This window comes from Rhopalosiphum padi, chromosome 2 (genome assembly GCF_020882245.1).
Source record: "Rhopalosiphum padi isolate XX-2018 chromosome 2, ASM2088224v1, whole genome shotgun sequence".
Taxonomy (NCBI): Eukaryota; Metazoa; Arthropoda; class Insecta; order Hemiptera; family Aphididae; genus Rhopalosiphum; species Rhopalosiphum padi.
Window position 1 is genome coordinate 31,338,698 of NC_083598.1, and position 21,002 is coordinate 31,359,699.

The following is a 21,002-nucleotide window of genomic DNA, read 5'->3' on the forward strand; positions in this document are numbered from 1 at the left end:
GCTATTGCCGCCGACAGAATCACCTTGCTAGTTGCTATCCTATATCCATGTGTATGGATCTGGTTGTAAAGAATAACATAATACCGCATTGTGCCTTCGTCGCATAATTATTACACACACTTAATAACAATAATAATATTATTATAATATAAGATACTCACATAGCTGATCATTGGAATGTTCCACGCCTGCGCGACTATCGCCTCTGTATAACACGTATTGCCCTCGGGTCCGAAAAACACGGCCACCTTGTCGCATATCATCTGCGTGATCGTTTTGGTCGCGTGCACTGTCTCGCCATGCGTGTCCTCCCATTTCAACACCAACGAAACATTGGGCAACAGATGTGGATCATCCTCGATCTGCGAATAAAATCAAATCGACAATCAAAAATCCGTTCTAGATGCATTTACCATCCTTCATCTCCAAATTATGAAGTACAGCCCTCGGTTAACGCACACGCGGGGTCCAAGAGCATGTAATAGTAAAAACTATTTAGGTGAATTTAAAAGTTTCGAAAAAAGGCTTATATACGGTTAATAGCCACCAGGATTAGGTTTTAATTATCCAAATGCAAACACACATTTTTTTATAATCGACTTTGAGAAATTCTGATTAGACTATATATCAATATGTTTCATAATACAACAGACGCGTAAATCGTATGTTTCATCGTAAACGACTAAATATTGTAATGTATTATTTTGGGGCGAAACATCTGCTGCTGTTGCTATAGACTGGTAATAGGGACGAATGGTTTTTTACTTTTATAGTATAGGTACACTTACTTCCTCGAGCGCCAAAGTTAGGGGCTCCTGAAATGGACAGGCCTTGTCGGTTGTCCAATTTCCCCCTGGCCGCGGTCAGATAGCCGATCGTCAGGTTCCGCAATATTGTGCTAGAGGCAGCTAAGGCGGTAGTCGTGACGTTGCCGGCTGTCAGGGCGGTGGTCGTGACGTTGTCGGCTGTCTGCAGGGCGGTGGTGGTGTTGGTAGATGAGGTGTAGGCGACTGCGGTGTTGGCGACGGCGGCTGCGGGCGAGGAGCTGCCGGTGTTATCCGCCAGCGTCCCAGGAGGTCCGGTCAGAACGAACAACGCGAGCAACAAGATTAAGACCGCCGCCTTCGGTCGACCGTTCCGCATTTCACCTGCCCGAAACAGATACGTGTTAGCAATGTATATAGATGTAAGCCACGGTAATATGTACTATAAGTATATTTATGCAGGTGTCTCTTCATGCTTAGGAAGAATGCTTCAAGCGTTAACATTTTAAGGGTGACAAAGAGTATGTCGAATTAATAACTATACGTGTGAAATACCTATACACAAGATATATAGGTAGGTAGTATATTGCTCCAAGTTTACAAAAAAATACTTAAAATTTTAAATGCATTTCAACTGCTTTCTGCACAATAAATTTAAAACTTAAAGTGACCGAACAACAGCAGTTTTTTTTATATGCGTCACGCGTGTAAATGAATCAACAACGTTTTGGTAGTTGTACTGTTCAGTCCCAAATTTGGAATTATATTTATGGCTGAATTCGGTCCGATAATACGCCCGATTGAGTCCGATAAAACAGCTAGTTGATATTGGATTTTCTATTGTTACCTTATTTACGTCATTTATTACGTATTATAAAGATATGAAATATGTAGGTACAGCATGTTATGATGAGATGACTATTTTCATATAATTATAAATCAGTGGTAGGTTGTCAATATTGTCGGTACTCAATACCGATAACTGTAATACTTGACAATAATAATAATTAAATTAATATTTTTGAATTTGGTACTCTTACTTTAATTTTTTGACTTAGGTTAGGTTAATGTAAGTCGATAGTCCTAATTCTATAACAAGGGAGAGAAATATTATTTTGGACTCGATTAAGTATTATTTTTTCGGTACGAATTAAGTGTAATTTGGGGTACATGAGATACAACTATAATGCGTCCGATGTTTTTAATAATAAATTATATTATAAACATGTTATGTACCTACATCGAGGGGAACTAAAAAAACAAAACAACTGACAATTCCTCAGAAATCGTAATAAATAACTAACAATTGTATAATTCATATTATATTATATCAAATATCGATTCTATTCTGAGAATCGATAATAATGAACAATAAATAATATAAGTTCACTGTACGCGAACAACGCAATTTATTTTAGTAATTACAAGATTTACTTGTATTTAAGTATATCGCTATTGATTAGGTTTAGTAAATGGAAATACATGGAGAATAAAAGTAGTGATATAAATTTTTTCATGGTACATTTTCAAAAATTATCAAATACACTTATTTTATATAATATATTTATTATTTATGTAATTTAGCCATTTTTTAAAGGCATACACGGAAATGAATTTTGTCCAGAATACTGTAACTTTTCTAATTTTTATACTAATTGAATAATATATACCACAAATACGTACGCTTGTTAAAATATTTATCTTTGTTATAAGTTTAGAGAGAATTATCGTAGTTATGGAAAATTTAAATAATTGTATATACACACATATAATATATATTATACATAATATTATAAATTACTTGGTATATATGAAGCATTCAAAATCATATTGTTAAAAAATATTATATCATAGATATCATAAAAATATTGCATTTTTATTTTGTATAATAGGTATTAATAACAAATTTACTGATATGACTTTATTTACTAAATAATATTTATTTAGTAAATATCTATTTCGTCGACTCGTAAAAAACTTTTAATGCGATACCTATTATGAATAAAGGGTTATACTCCGTAAATTCGTATAATTCATAATAGCATATGTATAATAATTTATCAATATATTCGTAATATAATACACAAATATCAAGGGCGTGGCCAAGAGGGACTAGGGGGCTATATTTTCTTACATTTGCCGTGTTTGTTTTTTTTCTGGCTATTTAAGCCTTTTTTAATTTCAGTATATTCTGTGATTCTTGTAGACTTGTTATATTCTTTGGTTATAAAAATGGTTGCTTAAAATATTTCTAGAAGAATACAATTAGTAGATCGAGGATCATAATAATTATATAGTGTATATATATATATATATATTTTTTTTTTAAATTTATTCCTAATTATTATTAAATTTACATTATATGATATCTAATTTTAAATCAATACATATATACATTTTGACACTTTAAATAAATTCATCTACATCATCAACACCATCAACACCAAACGCGATATAATGCAGTACTGTAGTAGAGGGTATACGGCTGCGATATACGCCGTATACCTTCTGATCATTACGAATAAACACTATAATACTCTAAATTATATATATTAAAACACCTAATGATGATTGGTTATATGTTATATAGTATACCCTCTGCTTTTTATGACTACAGCACTGGCAATATGGGATGTTAGCCCCCTCCCCATATGAAATTCTTGGCAACGCACTGCACAATATTGACGGGTTAAGAGTTGTGTGCACACTTTAAAAGGGGCGTATAAGGTTAAGTTATATTATTAACTATTATACAAATTATGACTGTATAAAACTATATTAAACACGTGATCATGAAAATAATTTAAATTAACATTCACTGATTAGGTATAACGTTAGTCGTGTTATATATACAAAGTAATTCTGCACTGCATACTAGTTGATCAGCATATTTTATGAGCAAACTTTATAACAATAAACACAGCGATTTTAAGCGAGAGTGATTTGAATTGGAAATATTTTAATCTTGAAAACAAACAAATTGTTTGTAGGTACGTTCAAAAAGAAACAATACAATTAACGAATGTATATAGGAATGTCAGGTATGTGCATATCACACTAATATTATTATTCGTATTTGTATTATGTACATAAACAATAAACCATAATATATACAAATACAGTTAATGCACACACATACACACGTGCGCATACATATATAAATTATAATAAATATTAATAACGATGGAAAGTTACACCGTTTTTAGGTTTATATAAAATAGATAATTCACAGGAAGAAAGGTCAATGATATATTTAAACTTAATATAGTTTTATATTATACCTAGTTTGCACATGAACTTGTTACTTAATATTTATGAACAATATTATAATATAGGTATACCTATCATGGTTACAAGAATATCGTTTTTAAATACGATTATTTATAAATTATAATTTTACACGGAATATGTCCATGACGTTTTGATTTATTTAAAGCAGGGGGGTAAAAGTACAAAACAGTGCAATGAAAGCGTCAATTTGAGTATCCCAAAAATAATAAAAAAAAAAATAGTATAATAATAACTATAATATGTATGGCGAGACATCTTATAAACCGCGGCAAAATATCGTGTGTGTATAAACGAAATTATACTCTATGATCATATTTTGGGACACCACTGCATCCCATTTTAATAGATCTGAACGGTCCAGCGGCCTGCGTGCGGGTTCCTGCAACTCCCCTAAGTTACTGACGTCACGAACAATTATCACGCGTTGAGTTATAAAATGTACCTATGTATGAAACCGGAAAAATATATAAACACATAAACGAATACGATAGTATCTGCGAATCATTTCATTTAAAACCTGAAGACCGAGGGCGTTTAAGTAATATGAATGATATGATATATGTGTTATAACAAGAACCGAATTGCCCAACAACGCAATTTAAAATTATAATATAAAATTAAATCGACTATTTTAAATAAAGAAAAAAAATATATAGATAAGTACTTAACTTTTTATAGCCGTTTACAAAAAAAATGCAATAAATGGATCATTTGATGATAGGGGAGATAATAAATAGATACCTAGTATTTATTTGTTGAAAATAAAATATGTTTTATAATTAACACAGCTAACACGTATTTAACTTAGGAATAAAATCTACGTAGAACAGAGACCCATATTGCCTCATTGCATAATTTTATAATAAACTTTGATAGTTGTATTTATAAAATAATTTATAACAATTATGAATAGATCTAGATACAATTAAAAGTAGATGGACGATTAAAATTTAAATGTTATAATTTCATAACAAATAATAACCAAGCACACGAAGCTATAAAAAAAGTTGTGCAATTTTTAAACTATTGTAATAATATGCACATTCTTCCGTGACAACATGTTATTAATATTTATTGATTTTGTCGTTGAAATAATCAAATAATTGCCGGAAGCAATGAAAGTCCGTTGCATAAAATAAAATTAGGCATACCTGCAAACCAACAGCTCCATTTTTGAAAGCAACTTAATTCGACGCGTCACCATTTCGAATCTGTAAATACAAATATAAAAAATAGATTTAAAAAAACTGGCGTGAAAAAAATATAGGTAGAATCATTAGTCGGGTACCGTATTCACTATGCTACCACATCAAAAGATAAGGTTTCGGTTTTTGCGAAAAAAAATTTCACAATAAAATTGAGAAGCACTGGTTGAGATAAATTAGTCTATTTTTAGATCTTATTGCCACAAGCGTATCAGAGGTCAAACGAATCCTACGCACTCACACACACTCACGCATTTTATGTATATTATTATTATCATTATACAACCTACAACTACTTATACTTGTATGTGTGTGTGTGTGTGTGTTTGTGTGTAATGTTGTGGACGTTGGCTAGCCCTAACTACTCACTATATAGATATATAAACAAGGACACTTCGTACTACAAAATAATAATATCATAAAATGTCTAAATCGATTTTTTATCATTTGTTTTTCATCTCTTTCTTTTAATTATTGTATATTATATATTGCCACGAGTTGTCTCTCTGCAATTGTAAATACTAATACTTTTATATTTAAAATCTAACCAACTTAATAATTAATAATGTCTTTTTATAAGTTCTTGTCCAGCTTAAAAAGGACAATGGTTCGTGTACACAGTGTGCAAACACATATGAAGTTTTCCTAGACACTGCACAATGGTTAAATAGCTACGCGAGTGCTCGTGACGGCAGTGGAGAGAGCAGGGAAATTTGTATGTTTCACCTGCTCACTGCATGCACTAGAAGTAGTAAATACGCTGTTTCTGGTAGGTAGTTATAGGCTTATAGAATTACAGTTACCACACGATGATGGTAATAATAAAAAACTACACGAGTACCTATGTATATTATTATATCTATCATAAAAAAACAAACGAAAACATTATAATATGGAAAAAACACCTTTGTATACATATTTATTCATACGCTCGTCGAAAAAAAAAAAATTAAAACGTGGCTGTCATCTCTATTATTCTTGGTCATGACTATACAAGCGAGGACAACCTTATTAACGATATAAATGATGATATATTATGTAAATGCGGGTGCGAGTGATTATGTTATGACTTATGATATTATTATCGAGAGGTGTCGGGTCTATATATACTAAATATCGTTCCAATAAAACATATAAGAGGGATAACAAGAATAATATTAAAACCCTATATTATTTATAAATATATATATATATAAATAGGTACGTTTAATCGGTGTTGAACTAATATATAGATATAAAATACAAATACATAAAGTATATAAGTCTTAGTTATCCAAATACACGCGTTGAGGCGTTGCACGTTTAAAATTTGTCATAATATTATTATGTGCACGTAAAACGAGTAGGTAACGATTCGTTTTTGTGTAGGTAAATACAAATATTAGAGTTGTATTATTTATGTTAATAAATACATGTATTAGTGTTTAAACTAACATTTTCTTTTGATTGAGTAATCAACTTTAAATAACCTTAATATAACACGATTATGCCAAAATTTGCTGACGTTTGACCAAATCACTATATAAACAATCTATTTAAAAGCGGCGTGTTTTCAAACGAAAATAAGTATAGATAATACACCAATCTACCTATAAAATACATCATATACATCATACCATATGTGCATTTCACAAACTATTATTATTTTAGTTACAAAGTATTTATTCGCTTTGCATTATTGCAGTTTTAAGGTATTAATAAATCGTTTTGGAATTTTGCGTAAAAAAAGACAATCTCGATTTGATAGAATTTAAAATCTTTGAATAAATTTATGATTTTATGTATTATACAGGTGTATAAAATTGCATATACTTATTGCTTAAGGCAACTGTTTACCTTATTTCCAAACTGAATTTTTGATAGTTTTTTATCCCGTTAGTAACAACTAACAATCGAGTTATCTTATAAAAGAAAACTAATAATAATTTATACTTTAAAATAGTCAGTAGGTATATAATACAATATAAATTGCATTTCCAAATGTAATTCTAGTAATTATTTATTATATCCACTACCTGCTAATTATAGTAAGATATAAATTATTAAACTTATTAAAAAATGTTAAGTACAAATGTACAACAATTATTCAACGAATGAGAAAATATCTATGCCTATATCAGTAGAAACGACTGTTTTTATTTTTTATAAGATATTTTATTAACGAGTTTTAAATTAATAGTTAGACCGAATAAATCAATCAATATAAACAAGTATTTTTTATTATGTCACAAACACAGGTAACTTTTATAGCTATACATTGGTTTTTATGAAAAAACAATAATTTTAAAGATACATCGGTCTGACAAAAGTGACAACTATACGCCAATATAAAACATATTATATTAAAAACTTAAATTAAAACATTTAGTGAAAAATTTACGTCTCTCCACTACGATTAAATAATTTGATATTATAAAAAAGAATAAAACGATTACTATATATTATATATATATAGGTTTGATAATTCAAACGTTGAAAATCTTTTACCCAGCACATATTATAACGCCGACTGATACAATAAAGATATGATACGTATAGTACTTAGATATTTACGTGTGCATCATGGGCCGTTTTTATTTCTTTTCAAAATCATTGGACCCCAAACGAGGGGTTAAAAATTAATTTACGTCATGTATTCGGTACATTTATTGTTCAGTTGTAAGTACATACAATCTAAACCGAACCTTCGACGTGGCTGCATACAGAATAAACACTCGGATGTATATATATATATATACACATAGCAGAGAAAACCAAACACATTTAGTTAAATGCATATTACATGTATATACCTAATTTAGTCGTTAAAACTCTCTGCGGTGGTCTGCTGTACATGCCACCGGTACACATTTGATTTATTTATTATATATACGTTTCGGAAAACATTTCGGTGTTTATATTTTATTAGTTTATATATACATAATATTATATATTATTTTAATTTGTAAACGGGCCACAATTAAACCCCGTGCCTGCAGTAATTTAAGGGCATAATAGTCACGATATAGTTTTGTGTGTGCATATACGAAAAAAGCGACGACCGCGACCGGTTCGATTTGAATAAACCAACCGACCGATTATATAAAAAAAAAAAGTAAAAAAAGGTAAGTATACAGTAATAACAGGTTTTTGGTTTTGTTACACAGAATGACGGTGACGTACAAGAAAAATAACGTATGGAATAAAATACAAATCCAATAAACTGGTTTTTACGGTTTTTTGCACAAACTCCAAATGGATTTTCTCCATTCAATCAGAGTAACAAAACGAAATGGTTGATTGAACCCGTCAACCCGATCGAATTACATCTGGTATCTCTCTATTGTATAAATATATAAATGTAGGTAGATAAGGTATATCGTGCGATACGCGATGATTATCTAAGTAGATATATTATATAATTAAAATGTATTATTCGCGTGATGACAAAGAATAAGTAAGTATATTCTGTTAAAAATATGCAATAATCACATTTATCTAACGAGTAATAGCTGTAGGTATTCGCGCAATTTGTTTTAAACCATAACACATAATAAAATATATTAATAATAAAAAAATCATATTATTATTATCATTATTTAATTAGTTTATTTATTACTATAATATACTATAAATAAGCACATGTTCACTGACGATTGAAAACAGAGCGAAAATTATCAGTCAATTGTCTGCAGAAATATAAATACAATTAGAATGTACAACTTTTTAAAATCGCGCTTAACCCTCAAAATGCGAGGTTATTGCCAAGGATATATTTACAAATTTAGCGGTCATCCCCACGCGGGCTTAACAATTACAGTTATTGATCAGTAACCCTCACTTATCAATAATAAATAATATTATATATATTCATGAAACATGAATCATGATCACTACAACACCACGTGAGCTTCGAATGTAAAGTTTTAAGCTCTGCAGAATTTTGTTTTTATGTATTTTAAAATACAACATATTATGCGTTTTAAAATAATCTTTTACTGAGTCCAAAACGAAAATAATTAAAAAGAAAAGATAGGTATTACACTGTTACAGTATTCAGACAAATGTTGAATTATATGAGTAATAATATTAGTATATTATAAGTCAGCGTTTTCTGCCAAATATTTTTAATTTTAAACTACAACAGTTAAAATTTTTTTTAAATTTTAGATTGTTCTATTATAAAAGTATACATTTTGATTATACTTAATTACGCATTAATGTTTATGTAGGTACTCAATATTTTCAAAGGTTTGACAAAATAAAGATAAAACTGATTTTGAAGTATCTAGTATACATACATACAGTATATACCAAATAGTAAGTACCATTAAAGCCGAAACAGCGAAATGCGTATGAAAATATTACCCATAAAATAATCTTATTATTATATAGTTCAAATCAACTTGATTTATATACCTACGTAATTTATTAATTGGTTTATTGATCTTCAAAAGGTCAGTAAAATAATAATAATATTGCTATAGAAGTGTTATATATAGATATAAATATCCATCAATTTTAAAATACAATTTTGTAGAAAAATTCTTAATTTCAAGCACACTATTAACATTGTTTGGGATTATTAATCAGTGCTAATCGATGTTATATTTTCTGTACGTTACTGATAAGTAAACTCGATAATTTGTTTTAAATAATATAGTTACATTTTTGTTGTTGATTAAGTAAAATATGATTTGATTAAAATGGCTATACCTACCTATTTCTAAAATATAATAAAAATCATAAATGGCTCAAAGTTAAACAAAGGATTTGTACAATTTATTATTCATTACCTCACGAACGATTTATTTTTCATTTATTAATTTTTACTTTGTAAATATATAATATTCAGTCGCCTATAAAGAGCGTATGAAACTATAAACATCCCCCCCCACCGTGGAAAATCAGTCATGAGGCATTATATAGCATTATTTTTCATACATACCTTCCAAAAATGTCCGTGATGTCTATGAATATAATACTATAATGTTTCAGAAATTTCAGTGATGACTGATGACTAACAGTGTTTCGTAGAACATAAAAGATTTACATGTACCTACGTAATTATTTAAAATTTAATATACACGGGTGATACACATTTATAGTGTATATTATTATATATCTTTATTATTATAAATAAAAGATACGCTCGGCAGGCTGTTGCCCACAAAAAACAATGCACACTGACATGGTATATAGTAATATGTATAATACTATTCTGCTAACCAGTTAACAAAGGTCGTGACCTATCAGCTCTACTACTATACTTATTGCTACTACAACAACAACAACAACTACTACTACTACTAATACTACTACTAATACTACTACTACTACTACTACTACGACTACTACTACTACTACTACTAATGCTGCCGCTGCCGTTGCTGTTGCCTCACTCTCTTCCTGGTTATCAACGAAATTTAGATAAACGAGTAGACACAAGAACGCCGCCTATAATATTATAGTGTTATTATAATGGTATATTATAGAATGTACACAGCACTTTTTTTTCATGTGTGGCGAGAGCGTTAGTATCGGTCATATAATGATTGGGCGAGGTCCGTAAATTTTGATATACATAATATATTACATTCATACGACACGATTTTCAATTTGTTTTTTGTATTTTAGAAACTATACACATATTATTGTAATTATACGACTGCGACGACGACGTATCTCCGTCATCACCCACCGTCGACAGCATTTGTAGTGCTACAGTCAATTGGATGCCTCCGCTGTTATTCATTCGAGACAATTGAACAAAACGCTCGGTATAATAATATATATATATATATTGATTAGTCAGAATTACTTTGTCCCAAACTAAAGAATGTATACACACACCACGCGCATAGCAAAATTTGATCGCAATCGAGTTCAATGTGTTATTTTTCTCGCGCGGCACTATTTATTATAACGTAATAAAATGCAGTAAGTTGCTTTTAAAAGGATACGCGTTATTCGATTTCTATATAAATTAGTGTGCTTGTATTAAAACATAATAATATTTATACTTACATTTTTATTTTCCACCGAGATAGGATAAATTAGGTATGTACATAAGATTTCTCTGATCTACGTAATTTTCCTTGTTTTAAATAATTACGTATAATATAGTTCTGAATAATATTATTATTGGCGAGGATCTTGAATTTTTTTTTTTATAGAAATTGTGAAATTTCAGGCGTACATAACAATAGATTTTACCAACGAAGATGTTAAATAGGTACTACTTTACGTGATACTCACTATATTATATAATATTATACTCTGTCGAGTACGTACACAGAAGAAAGTTCTTTAGTCCTTTAAAATGTAACATTACAACTGCAATAAAAATAATGTTAATGTACTGATTTAACAATGTATAATCTACGAGTTAACGGACAAGAAAAAAAACAATTAAATAAAAAAATATTATGAGAAAATACATAAATTATACAAACAGCTGTTTTGGTACCTCCGTGCATATATATTTTGGTCTTTGGTTGGACCAGAAACGTAATAATATAAGTAATAATAGTTTCTATCCATGAAAATAATGTACATAGGTATAGGCTTTGTATTGTCGTATTGAACGTTCGAAAATCGCCCAATTTTAAAATTATTTATGACTTGAAAAAACACATTTGGTTTAATAAGTTGCTACAATGTCACTATGAACTAAACAGTAATTACAAACAAATTATAATAGGTAAAATTATAACTTCCCAATTAACACAGAAAATCCTTTAAGGTCAATTAAAAATAATTCCATAAATGTATACATATAAATACATATAAATGCCTAAACAGTAAACATTTGTTCGTATTCCATTAACAAATTTACATTTGACCAATTATTATAACCAGCTAAAACAAAATGTATTCGAATTACGAGCTAAATAAATATATATCAACAATAGCCAATGAGCAAATATGTTATAATTTCATTTTATACAATCGACTTATTTATCATTTATTGATTTGATAAATTTAGTACAATTTTTTCAATAAATACCACTAAGATTAACGTGTTTATTGGAGTATATCGTTTAGAATTTATTCGTAAATGTTTTGTGCAATGAAAGTTTATCGCCAAGTAAATTAAATACATATTACAAAATATTCCGTTAAAATTATTTAGTTACCATATTTATATAATCTTGGAAATTAGTAGCAATTTAATTTATCTTATTTATAAATTACAATTATTTCTCGAAAATACTTATCAATATATAGTATTAATATTCAGTATCATCGGAAGCTTAGGGATTTGACATTGGAGTAATTTTATCTTTAAAGTTGAGACATGCATAATTTGTATAAATTTAAGTATAATTTAATTATATATTATGTATATTAGATGTATTTATTTACAACAAAATAATTTTTTAATCGTACCCGATTTGAACATAAAAAAAAGTTTATTTTAAAGACCAGTTGTTGGTTTATAGGTATGTATAGTGACAATAGTTATGGTTTGTAAACAAATCATATGTAAATTTGATTTAAAAATGGAATGTCTATTTTTATAAGTTTACGAAGTTTGATGAACTTTGAAAATGTCCATTAGTTATAAATACCATCGATTTAATGCTATTAATACAAACATAATGAAGTTTTACTTACTCGATTAGTTCCTCAAACCGTGCGAAGTAGCTATTATAGTAGTTTTACATTACAATTCATTAGCAAGTTTGTAGTAATTCAAATATTTCACGATTTGGAGCATGCTTAAACAAATTCATGAATTGAACTTTTGGACGCATCAACATTTTTCTAAAAAATGGTAAAAGTGATAAACTGATAAACTGTATAGCATGAGTAATACGTTTACAACCATGTAGTTTTAAGTAGGAATTTTAAGATTAGATTTTAAGACAAGTATGACAATTTTTAAAATAACACTTGAAATAAATTAACTTTGATTTGATCAATAAGTTATAAATTATATGCTTTTATGAAAATATATATGATAACGATTACTCAAGTTAAAAATGATACTAAAACATTTATTTCTAAATCGTATTACAACATGTTTTTAGATAGCGTGTTATTGTAATAATTCGATAGTATAATATAATTTTTAATCGGCATTTTCGAGTGCGATGATTCATTATATTGCCGCTGCAGTAGGCACTAAAACCAATCATAAATATTCTAGAACATACTCCCGAGTAATATAGTATTAAATACTGTTAACTTTATTTAAAAACTGTAAACCATCATATTTTTTTTTTTTGTAATTATGACTAATGGAAATGAAATGTGAAAAATAGTTTACGAAAATAAACCTATGTATAATTACCTATATATGGGCACACAATTTCTATAGGGGAGAATATCGAGGGAAATTAAAAACACATTTATCGTAGTAAAATTATGTGTTTGAAAATGTCACCGTTTATCGACGCGCGACGGTCAAAACGCATTCGTGGGACGTGTGTTTTTATAATGCACGATAGTTTTTTGTACTCTTTATAGTACCGGGGTTACTATATACCTACTAATATATTTTATTAATTTGTGTACACTAAGCACATAATTCGCATAAAACGTACGTCGCATTAGGCCCGCGGAACATGTTATTACGACCTCTTCCAGTTAAACCGGCATTATAATAATAATAATAATATAAACATATCGTGTCGTAACATATTATACGTTAATAGGTACACCACAACAGAAAACAAAGTACTAAAGTAGGTATCCTTTATGTTGCCCACGTAGTATGTTAGAGATAGCTATACACACTCATACATACATACCGTTTAAATAGCCGATGTAATTATGATAATATTATGTATACTTGTATAAAATTTAATATATAAATATATATATAAAAAAATTTTATACTATATTATACAAGAGTGAAAAAATTTTTAATTTACGTATTTTACGCCCGCCTTTGTAGAGCCGACATTTTCTAATAATTATAATACGTTCAATTATTATTTGCATAATAATTAAATGACTTTAATAAGTTATAATTGACGCGATAATAGTAAATATAAGTCGAATGAAACAATATAATAAAATTTATAAATACAACACACGTATACCTATATGTGTATTATATTTAATACCCAGCTAAATAATATTATGTAAAATACAATACTGAAGCGTTTAATTTGCCTATCATCATTTAAATAGAATTTCAAATTTCAATATAAACATCAAGATTACATATTATATTATATTGGCAAGTATTTTGGTATTTTATACCCAATGGTTTATTGGACGTTGTATAATTATGGTAGTGCGTTAGTCTTGAATACGAAAAAGTAAATTAGTGCACAAGAAACATGCTATAACATAATATATAATTTATTATGTATAAAAAGAACAATTTTTTTTTATCAGTGAATTATTTTCTTAATTAGATTAACATTTACTTACACAGTAAGTACAAGCAATTTCCTTTATTCTGTGGTACTATTATAAATAGTATAAACTAAGTACATAATATTGTACAATATAATAAATAGTTAATAAAACATTCTATCGTTATAATTAGACATGTACTTTTAAATATTTAAAAATAGGTATATGGTATGATTCAAGATGGCAGATATAGGCGATTTCCTAAAAACAGGAGTTCTGATTATAATTTTTGCATAAGTCTATGTCTCTATAACAGTGTCCAGGTGTAAGATTCATCAAAAATTATTAATTTTTTTTATTGAATTACAAAAATATCATGATCTTTATTGAAACGGCGTTTCAAAGCAAAGATTCGTAATTACTCATTATTTTCTAGGTATAATACTTATTTAAACATAAAAACTATTTCCCTAGCTACCTTAACGGGTTTTATGCTTAATCCTGTTTATGTAAATAAAATTTATGCAGTAGTTATGTACTATTATAATTGATAAAACGTACATAATAAACGCTATTATATGCTTATCATATTTTACTATTAAATACTTCGAAATTACATGATTTGAAGTAAAATGTTGATAGATTGTTCATGATACCATAAAAGCGACACCGAATACTCTATAATAATATAGTCTTTATTATTATGGTTGGAACTTCAAACATATATTAATTTAAGTAGGTAATAGTCATCAAAATTCTACTTAGACAACGCCCAGTTTTATTTTTTGATCAAGCCGAAGGAAATTTATAGTTTGTTTTGTTGCTAGCTAAATTATTAAGACATTTTGTTGACACAGCTCGACTATAAAAACCCTTTTTAGTTAAAGTTAATTTACCAATATATACATGGCGTGTTAGCATTTCTGTGTTTACCAAAAAAAATTGACTTTGGTCAACTTCGAATCGATTATTTCAATATGTCTGACAAGAGTTAATAATTAGTGTTATTTGCATAGCAAACACAGAACCGGAGTAAAAATGAGAGAGAGAGAGTGAGAGAGAGCGAAAGAGAGGAAGGGACTTACGAACATTCTGTTCAAAGACCCACGACTAAGCGCCACGAAAGCAATCAATCTAAACAGCAATATATGTATAATAAATTTGGTTATGATATTGATAGTAATTACAACCCGAACCCGTATAAATATATAACATATGTACTACGCTATATTACTTAGTTGAGGAAAGAAAATAAAAGTGAAGATTGTGGTAAAACCCAATAAAACTTTTCATTTTAATCAAAAGTTCGCCACTAGACGGGAAGCTATAAAAGTGATTTCTCTAGTGCAATTAAATATTTATAAAATATGTTCAACTAGATACATTTTAATACATAGAATCCCAAGAGTGATCGCAAGCTGATTCTAAGTGTTAAAAGATCTATAAAGTTTTCTGAATAAATTAAAGTTATATATTATACGGCTAGCGTAAAATCGCACATCACATCGGTGTACCTATCACCCATATAAGTATACTAACTCCTATTTTATGACAGATAAAATCTTCGTTGGTTTCTTCCGTGTCTTGTTTTAAGAACTAAATTTCTGTATGTATGAAATAAAGTTGACGTATATACGTTAATAATAAGATTCACCATTACCAGAAACGGAGTGGCCGAGTGGAGTATAAGGTGGCAGAGCCGTTGCGTTACATAATCATCAATCCAAACCCAGTCACGAGTGATTTCTCTTTATGGACTTGGAGGCACTTACCAATAGAGAAAAAGAGATCATCATCCTTCTTGATATGACAGAAATAAGTATGGACAGTATGGTATCTCTTAGGGCGACCGAATTTTAGGCCAGATTAAGCATACTCCCGGTTAATATATAGAACGACATACGAGAAAGAAAAAAATCAGTCATTATAAAACTACAGAAGAACCACGTGCCGCGATTTCAGTAACCATTTAAAATTTTGTTGAATATTTTCCGTAATCGCTAGAATTTTTTTTTTTTACTTCCTCAGATAATTAAATTAACAAGATTATATATTTATCATCGTATTACAATAGGTCATATATATTATTATTCATAAGCTATCGTATAGATTATCGTTTGTCGGTAGATCACACTCGTATAATAACATCATAGTATTATCCTTTAAAACAATATAATCATAACATAGATAGTTGGATTAATTAAGTATTATGAGAATATTATTTCAGAGAATTATATTTGTAAAATATATTATATTAAAATGCATGTAACCTATATAATATCTTTCTATATCTATCTACATGTAAAAATATAATAAAATAAGCCACATTCTAATAATCTAATGTAAAATTTGAGAACAATTATTATTTGTTAATTGTATATTTCTTGTTTTAGAAAACGAAATATCAGAAACCGAATTTTTTACCAGACAAATTTTATTAAGACCAAGTGCTAATAATATTATTGTATATTTTGGAACAACGAAAGGATAAATTATTCGACCTATAGTTAGCCAAACAATAATATTTTATTCTAAATACTGACAATATAAAGTTGCGGTTATTCAATAAATAGGTACAAATATATTTGAAGTTAAGTAAAATGGAATATATTAAATGGAAGTATTATTACATAATTAGACATTAATTTGTGTGGCCGTGATATATATTTATGCAATATATGCAAAAGATCTAGGTAAAGCCACATGTAAAGGTTTATTTTTCAAAAAACTATGTTTTATGGAAAAAATCACTTATGTAATATATTGTAAATATTTTTTATTGAATTTCAATAATAGAGTTAAATATATAGTTTAAATTAAACTATTGATAATGAATATTTTTGAACAATAATTTATATGTCAAGTTAATGGGTTAATAGTTAAAATTCTAGGGAATCAAGAAAATAAAAAAATAAATATGCAATAATATAGATAAGTGTAATTTGTTAAATTTTAAGAGTCCGAGAAAAATATATAAGTACTCGTGTGCACACGCATATATCACACTTTATCGTCGTATAATAAATATAAAATTAATAAAGACATACATATGTTTGTAGGACAAAGTGTAAAATATAAAAACCATAAATTAAACAGTTTTGTTAATGTTTTCTTTTTAATCACTTTATTTAGATATAAATGCTAAAATGCGCGTATAATATATAATATAATATACAGAGTGATCCATGCGAATGGGACTTGCATTAAAAGTTCTTCTTTGTATTTTTAACCCGTGTATTTGATCGGATAGGTACATGCCGACCGTGCCGTACAAACAAGAAATATTAATTTAAAATTCTCGTATTTAAAAACAACAAAAACGTTTTGGGAATAGAGATAAATAATTCATAATGCAGACATGCAGTTTGTCGAATACATATTATTATTATGACGTGAAATTGTCTTTTAAATAAGTATAACTTAACACGCAACTTTTAAAAGCCGATAAGATGCGATAACCTTTGTTTGATCATGAAATTTCGCTTTAAATTTTTTTTTAATTTTAATAAACACAGAATAGCAGATCATATTTGATGATAAAAAAAATATTCAGCGAAATTTTTTATTGATAATAAAACGAACATAAGGATTGTTTTTAATTGCTACGGTTTCAAAATAAAAATAACCGAAGAAAATAAAAATCGATAATCGCGTACAAATATCATAATAATATTAACATCGCAAATATACGGGGAATAATAGTATTATACTACTTATGTTCTTAGCTATTACATTCTTGTATTGTATTTGATGTATATAGCATTCAAACCGTAAACACATTTGGACTCGTATATGGTTTTGTTACGTAAGCTATACAATCGCTAAAAAATATAATAAATATAACGTATACAATTTACGCGTATACGGTGACTCTACATATTAAGCATATTATGCGCATAAGTATATAGGTAGGGTACGTGTTATTATTATTTTTAAGCGAGGTTATCGTTTAGCGGATTTTTACCTCGCGTGGTGCCAAATTTCACGGCCGGCGAGCGACAGAGCGCGATCGCGTACAAAAAAAAAAAAGATACACGACATATATTATATATGATATATCATACATTTTAACATAGGCAGACTCGACGCGAAACATCCCCACAGGCTGTATCACGATATATACCGGGAAGGATGTATATAATGTGTAGAAGCGTGGGATTGGAAAAAGACGAGATCGTTTGGAAACACGAACAATAAATTTATATTTTCCTTAAAAGAACACCACGGCTGCAATATATTATTTAATTGTATTATTATTTTTATATACTTGCGGAATATTACTACGCTGTACGAGGAATCGCGCTCAAACTATAAATAGACACCTCAAGTATATATATAATAATATTATATAGCAAGTGTTGTATATTGTGCATTTGGCCCGTTGATAAATTGCCGGGTGTGGTGGCCCTGCCTGTATATATTACACACACACACACACGCACACGCACATATATGTATATATGATAGCGGCCGGTTTGTATATTATACAAGTATACGTATATACACACACTGAACACTATATACACTACACACAAGACACTCCTTCAATTTTGCACGCAAACACACTTTACAACAATACACACAGCGCGCGTGCACACACACACACACACACACACACAATCACTGTCAACTTTATAGAATAATATGATAATTTTTTTTATATAGGTACCTGAAATCCCCAGCGTGGCGCGCAATAACATATAGGTTGATTATATAATAACTCGACGAAAATACCTAAAAGATTTATGGAGAGCAACTATTATAGGTACTTAGTGTGCAAGCCGCTATCCCTGCGACTTACAACTACACGATAATATTTATTTTACATTTGTCATAAACTCATAACGATAGATTTATATAATAATTGAACAGTTCATTAAAACATTGCTCAATACGAATGTGTACGACGCGACAACAAGGCGATTGGTTGAAATACATAATAATATAATTACGTAGGTATAGAAGAAAATATAGTACTGTGACGACAATACGAAGTCAATAATAATAAGATTATAATAGTTTAATAATATAGCTAGTAGCTATACAGTTCTTTGTTAAATAAATATATTATAAGAGACAATTATTCAGGGAAACATCGCTATCAACATTTAAACAGAAGTAACATATTGTGTTATATATAGTTTTTTTTAAGAAAAACGAACGGGGAAGGGACGTATACACGCACGTAAGTAAATTGAGTTGAAGGTTTCGTCATTTTAAAAAGCTAGATCCGTTTAAAATTAGTACACCGACGCAGTGGTTCTCAGACGAAACAAATAAGAAAACTTAGAAATAAGCGTCGATAAAAAAAATATATTATATTTTTTATAATTATTGGCGAGGTATCTTTACTACTCGTATTTCTATAGACGAATCAATCGGTTACCATCATCGTGCTACTTCAGACAGTAGTTGACAAAGTTATATTATTCTATTATAACAATCAATTAACGTGAATAATAATGATAATTGCAATGGCGTTATTCTCGCTATATAATATAACTACTTGTACTATATTTCAATACATTTAAATTAAGATATAAAATTGTTATTATATACATATATTAAAGATACTTCATTATATGCATAGCGATTGTATATACGTGTATATAGGTATTACTATACAAGCATTATCATACAGTATTGTCTTTGTCTATGTTAATGATCGATATATATAGTAGAACGGTATTATAATTATTTTTATTTTAGAACCTGTAATATATCACTTTTGTTTTTATAAACGATTGGTAAATTATTATTATTATTATGACATATATTAATACGAGTTCGCGTTTTTTTTTTTTTTAATCGTAATGGGTTTCAGATGTTTTTAAATCGTTATTAATGGGCAAACTGTCATATCGCTTCACTTCATCTCTCCGGGGCAAAGCATTGTTGTTAGTAAATATTAAACACATATTTAGTTAGGTAATACTGATATACTATGATTTCTCAAAATATTAAACTACCTATCGTTATATATCATGATGTTAACTGGTCATCATGAATAATGCTTCATTATACGCATTCATGAATAATATTTTTTCGGGTTACCTCGGTACAAAAGAATTTTTCAATCCGATCATTATGGTTTCGGACACATGTTTACGTACTACCTACTTATTGACTGCGATTTCTTTAAAAATAAATAAACATTTTTTTTTTTTTTTAGAACATAAAACACATTCATATGGATACTAGAAATAAAACGATACGTTAACCAAAATTGAACAATTCTTTTATACAGGACCATATGCTACACTTATGCGTATAATTGTGTCTGGTTGCCAAAATATTATTTGATTGCTAGATATTTGCCGTATACGTTGTTGTTTAACATCACAAGATCAAAATATCACGCTGCCACTTGTTTATAGAATATGCGGTGTGCGTCAATTATAATTTATAACAATTTAGGGCAGATTTCAGTTTCAGTCACATGTTACGC

At 28.7% G+C, this 21,002-nt stretch overlaps 1 protein-coding gene across 1 annotated transcript in view; it reads right to left on the bottom strand.

Annotated features, from left to right (window-relative positions):
* The window catches only part of LOC132922015 (receptor-type guanylate cyclase Gyc76C-like), a 45,337-nt gene that overhangs the window by 14,477 nt on the left and 9,858 nt on the right, over nt 1-21,002 (bottom strand). The window contains 5 exon segments of the mRNA XM_060985314.1: nt 162-362; nt 789-809; nt 811-1,148; nt 5,207-5,266; nt 12,860-13,009. Coding sequence (XP_060841297.1) covers nt 162-362; nt 789-809; nt 811-1,143 — 555 coding nt within the window. The 5' untranslated portion in view covers nt 1,144-1,148; nt 5,207-5,266; nt 12,860-13,009.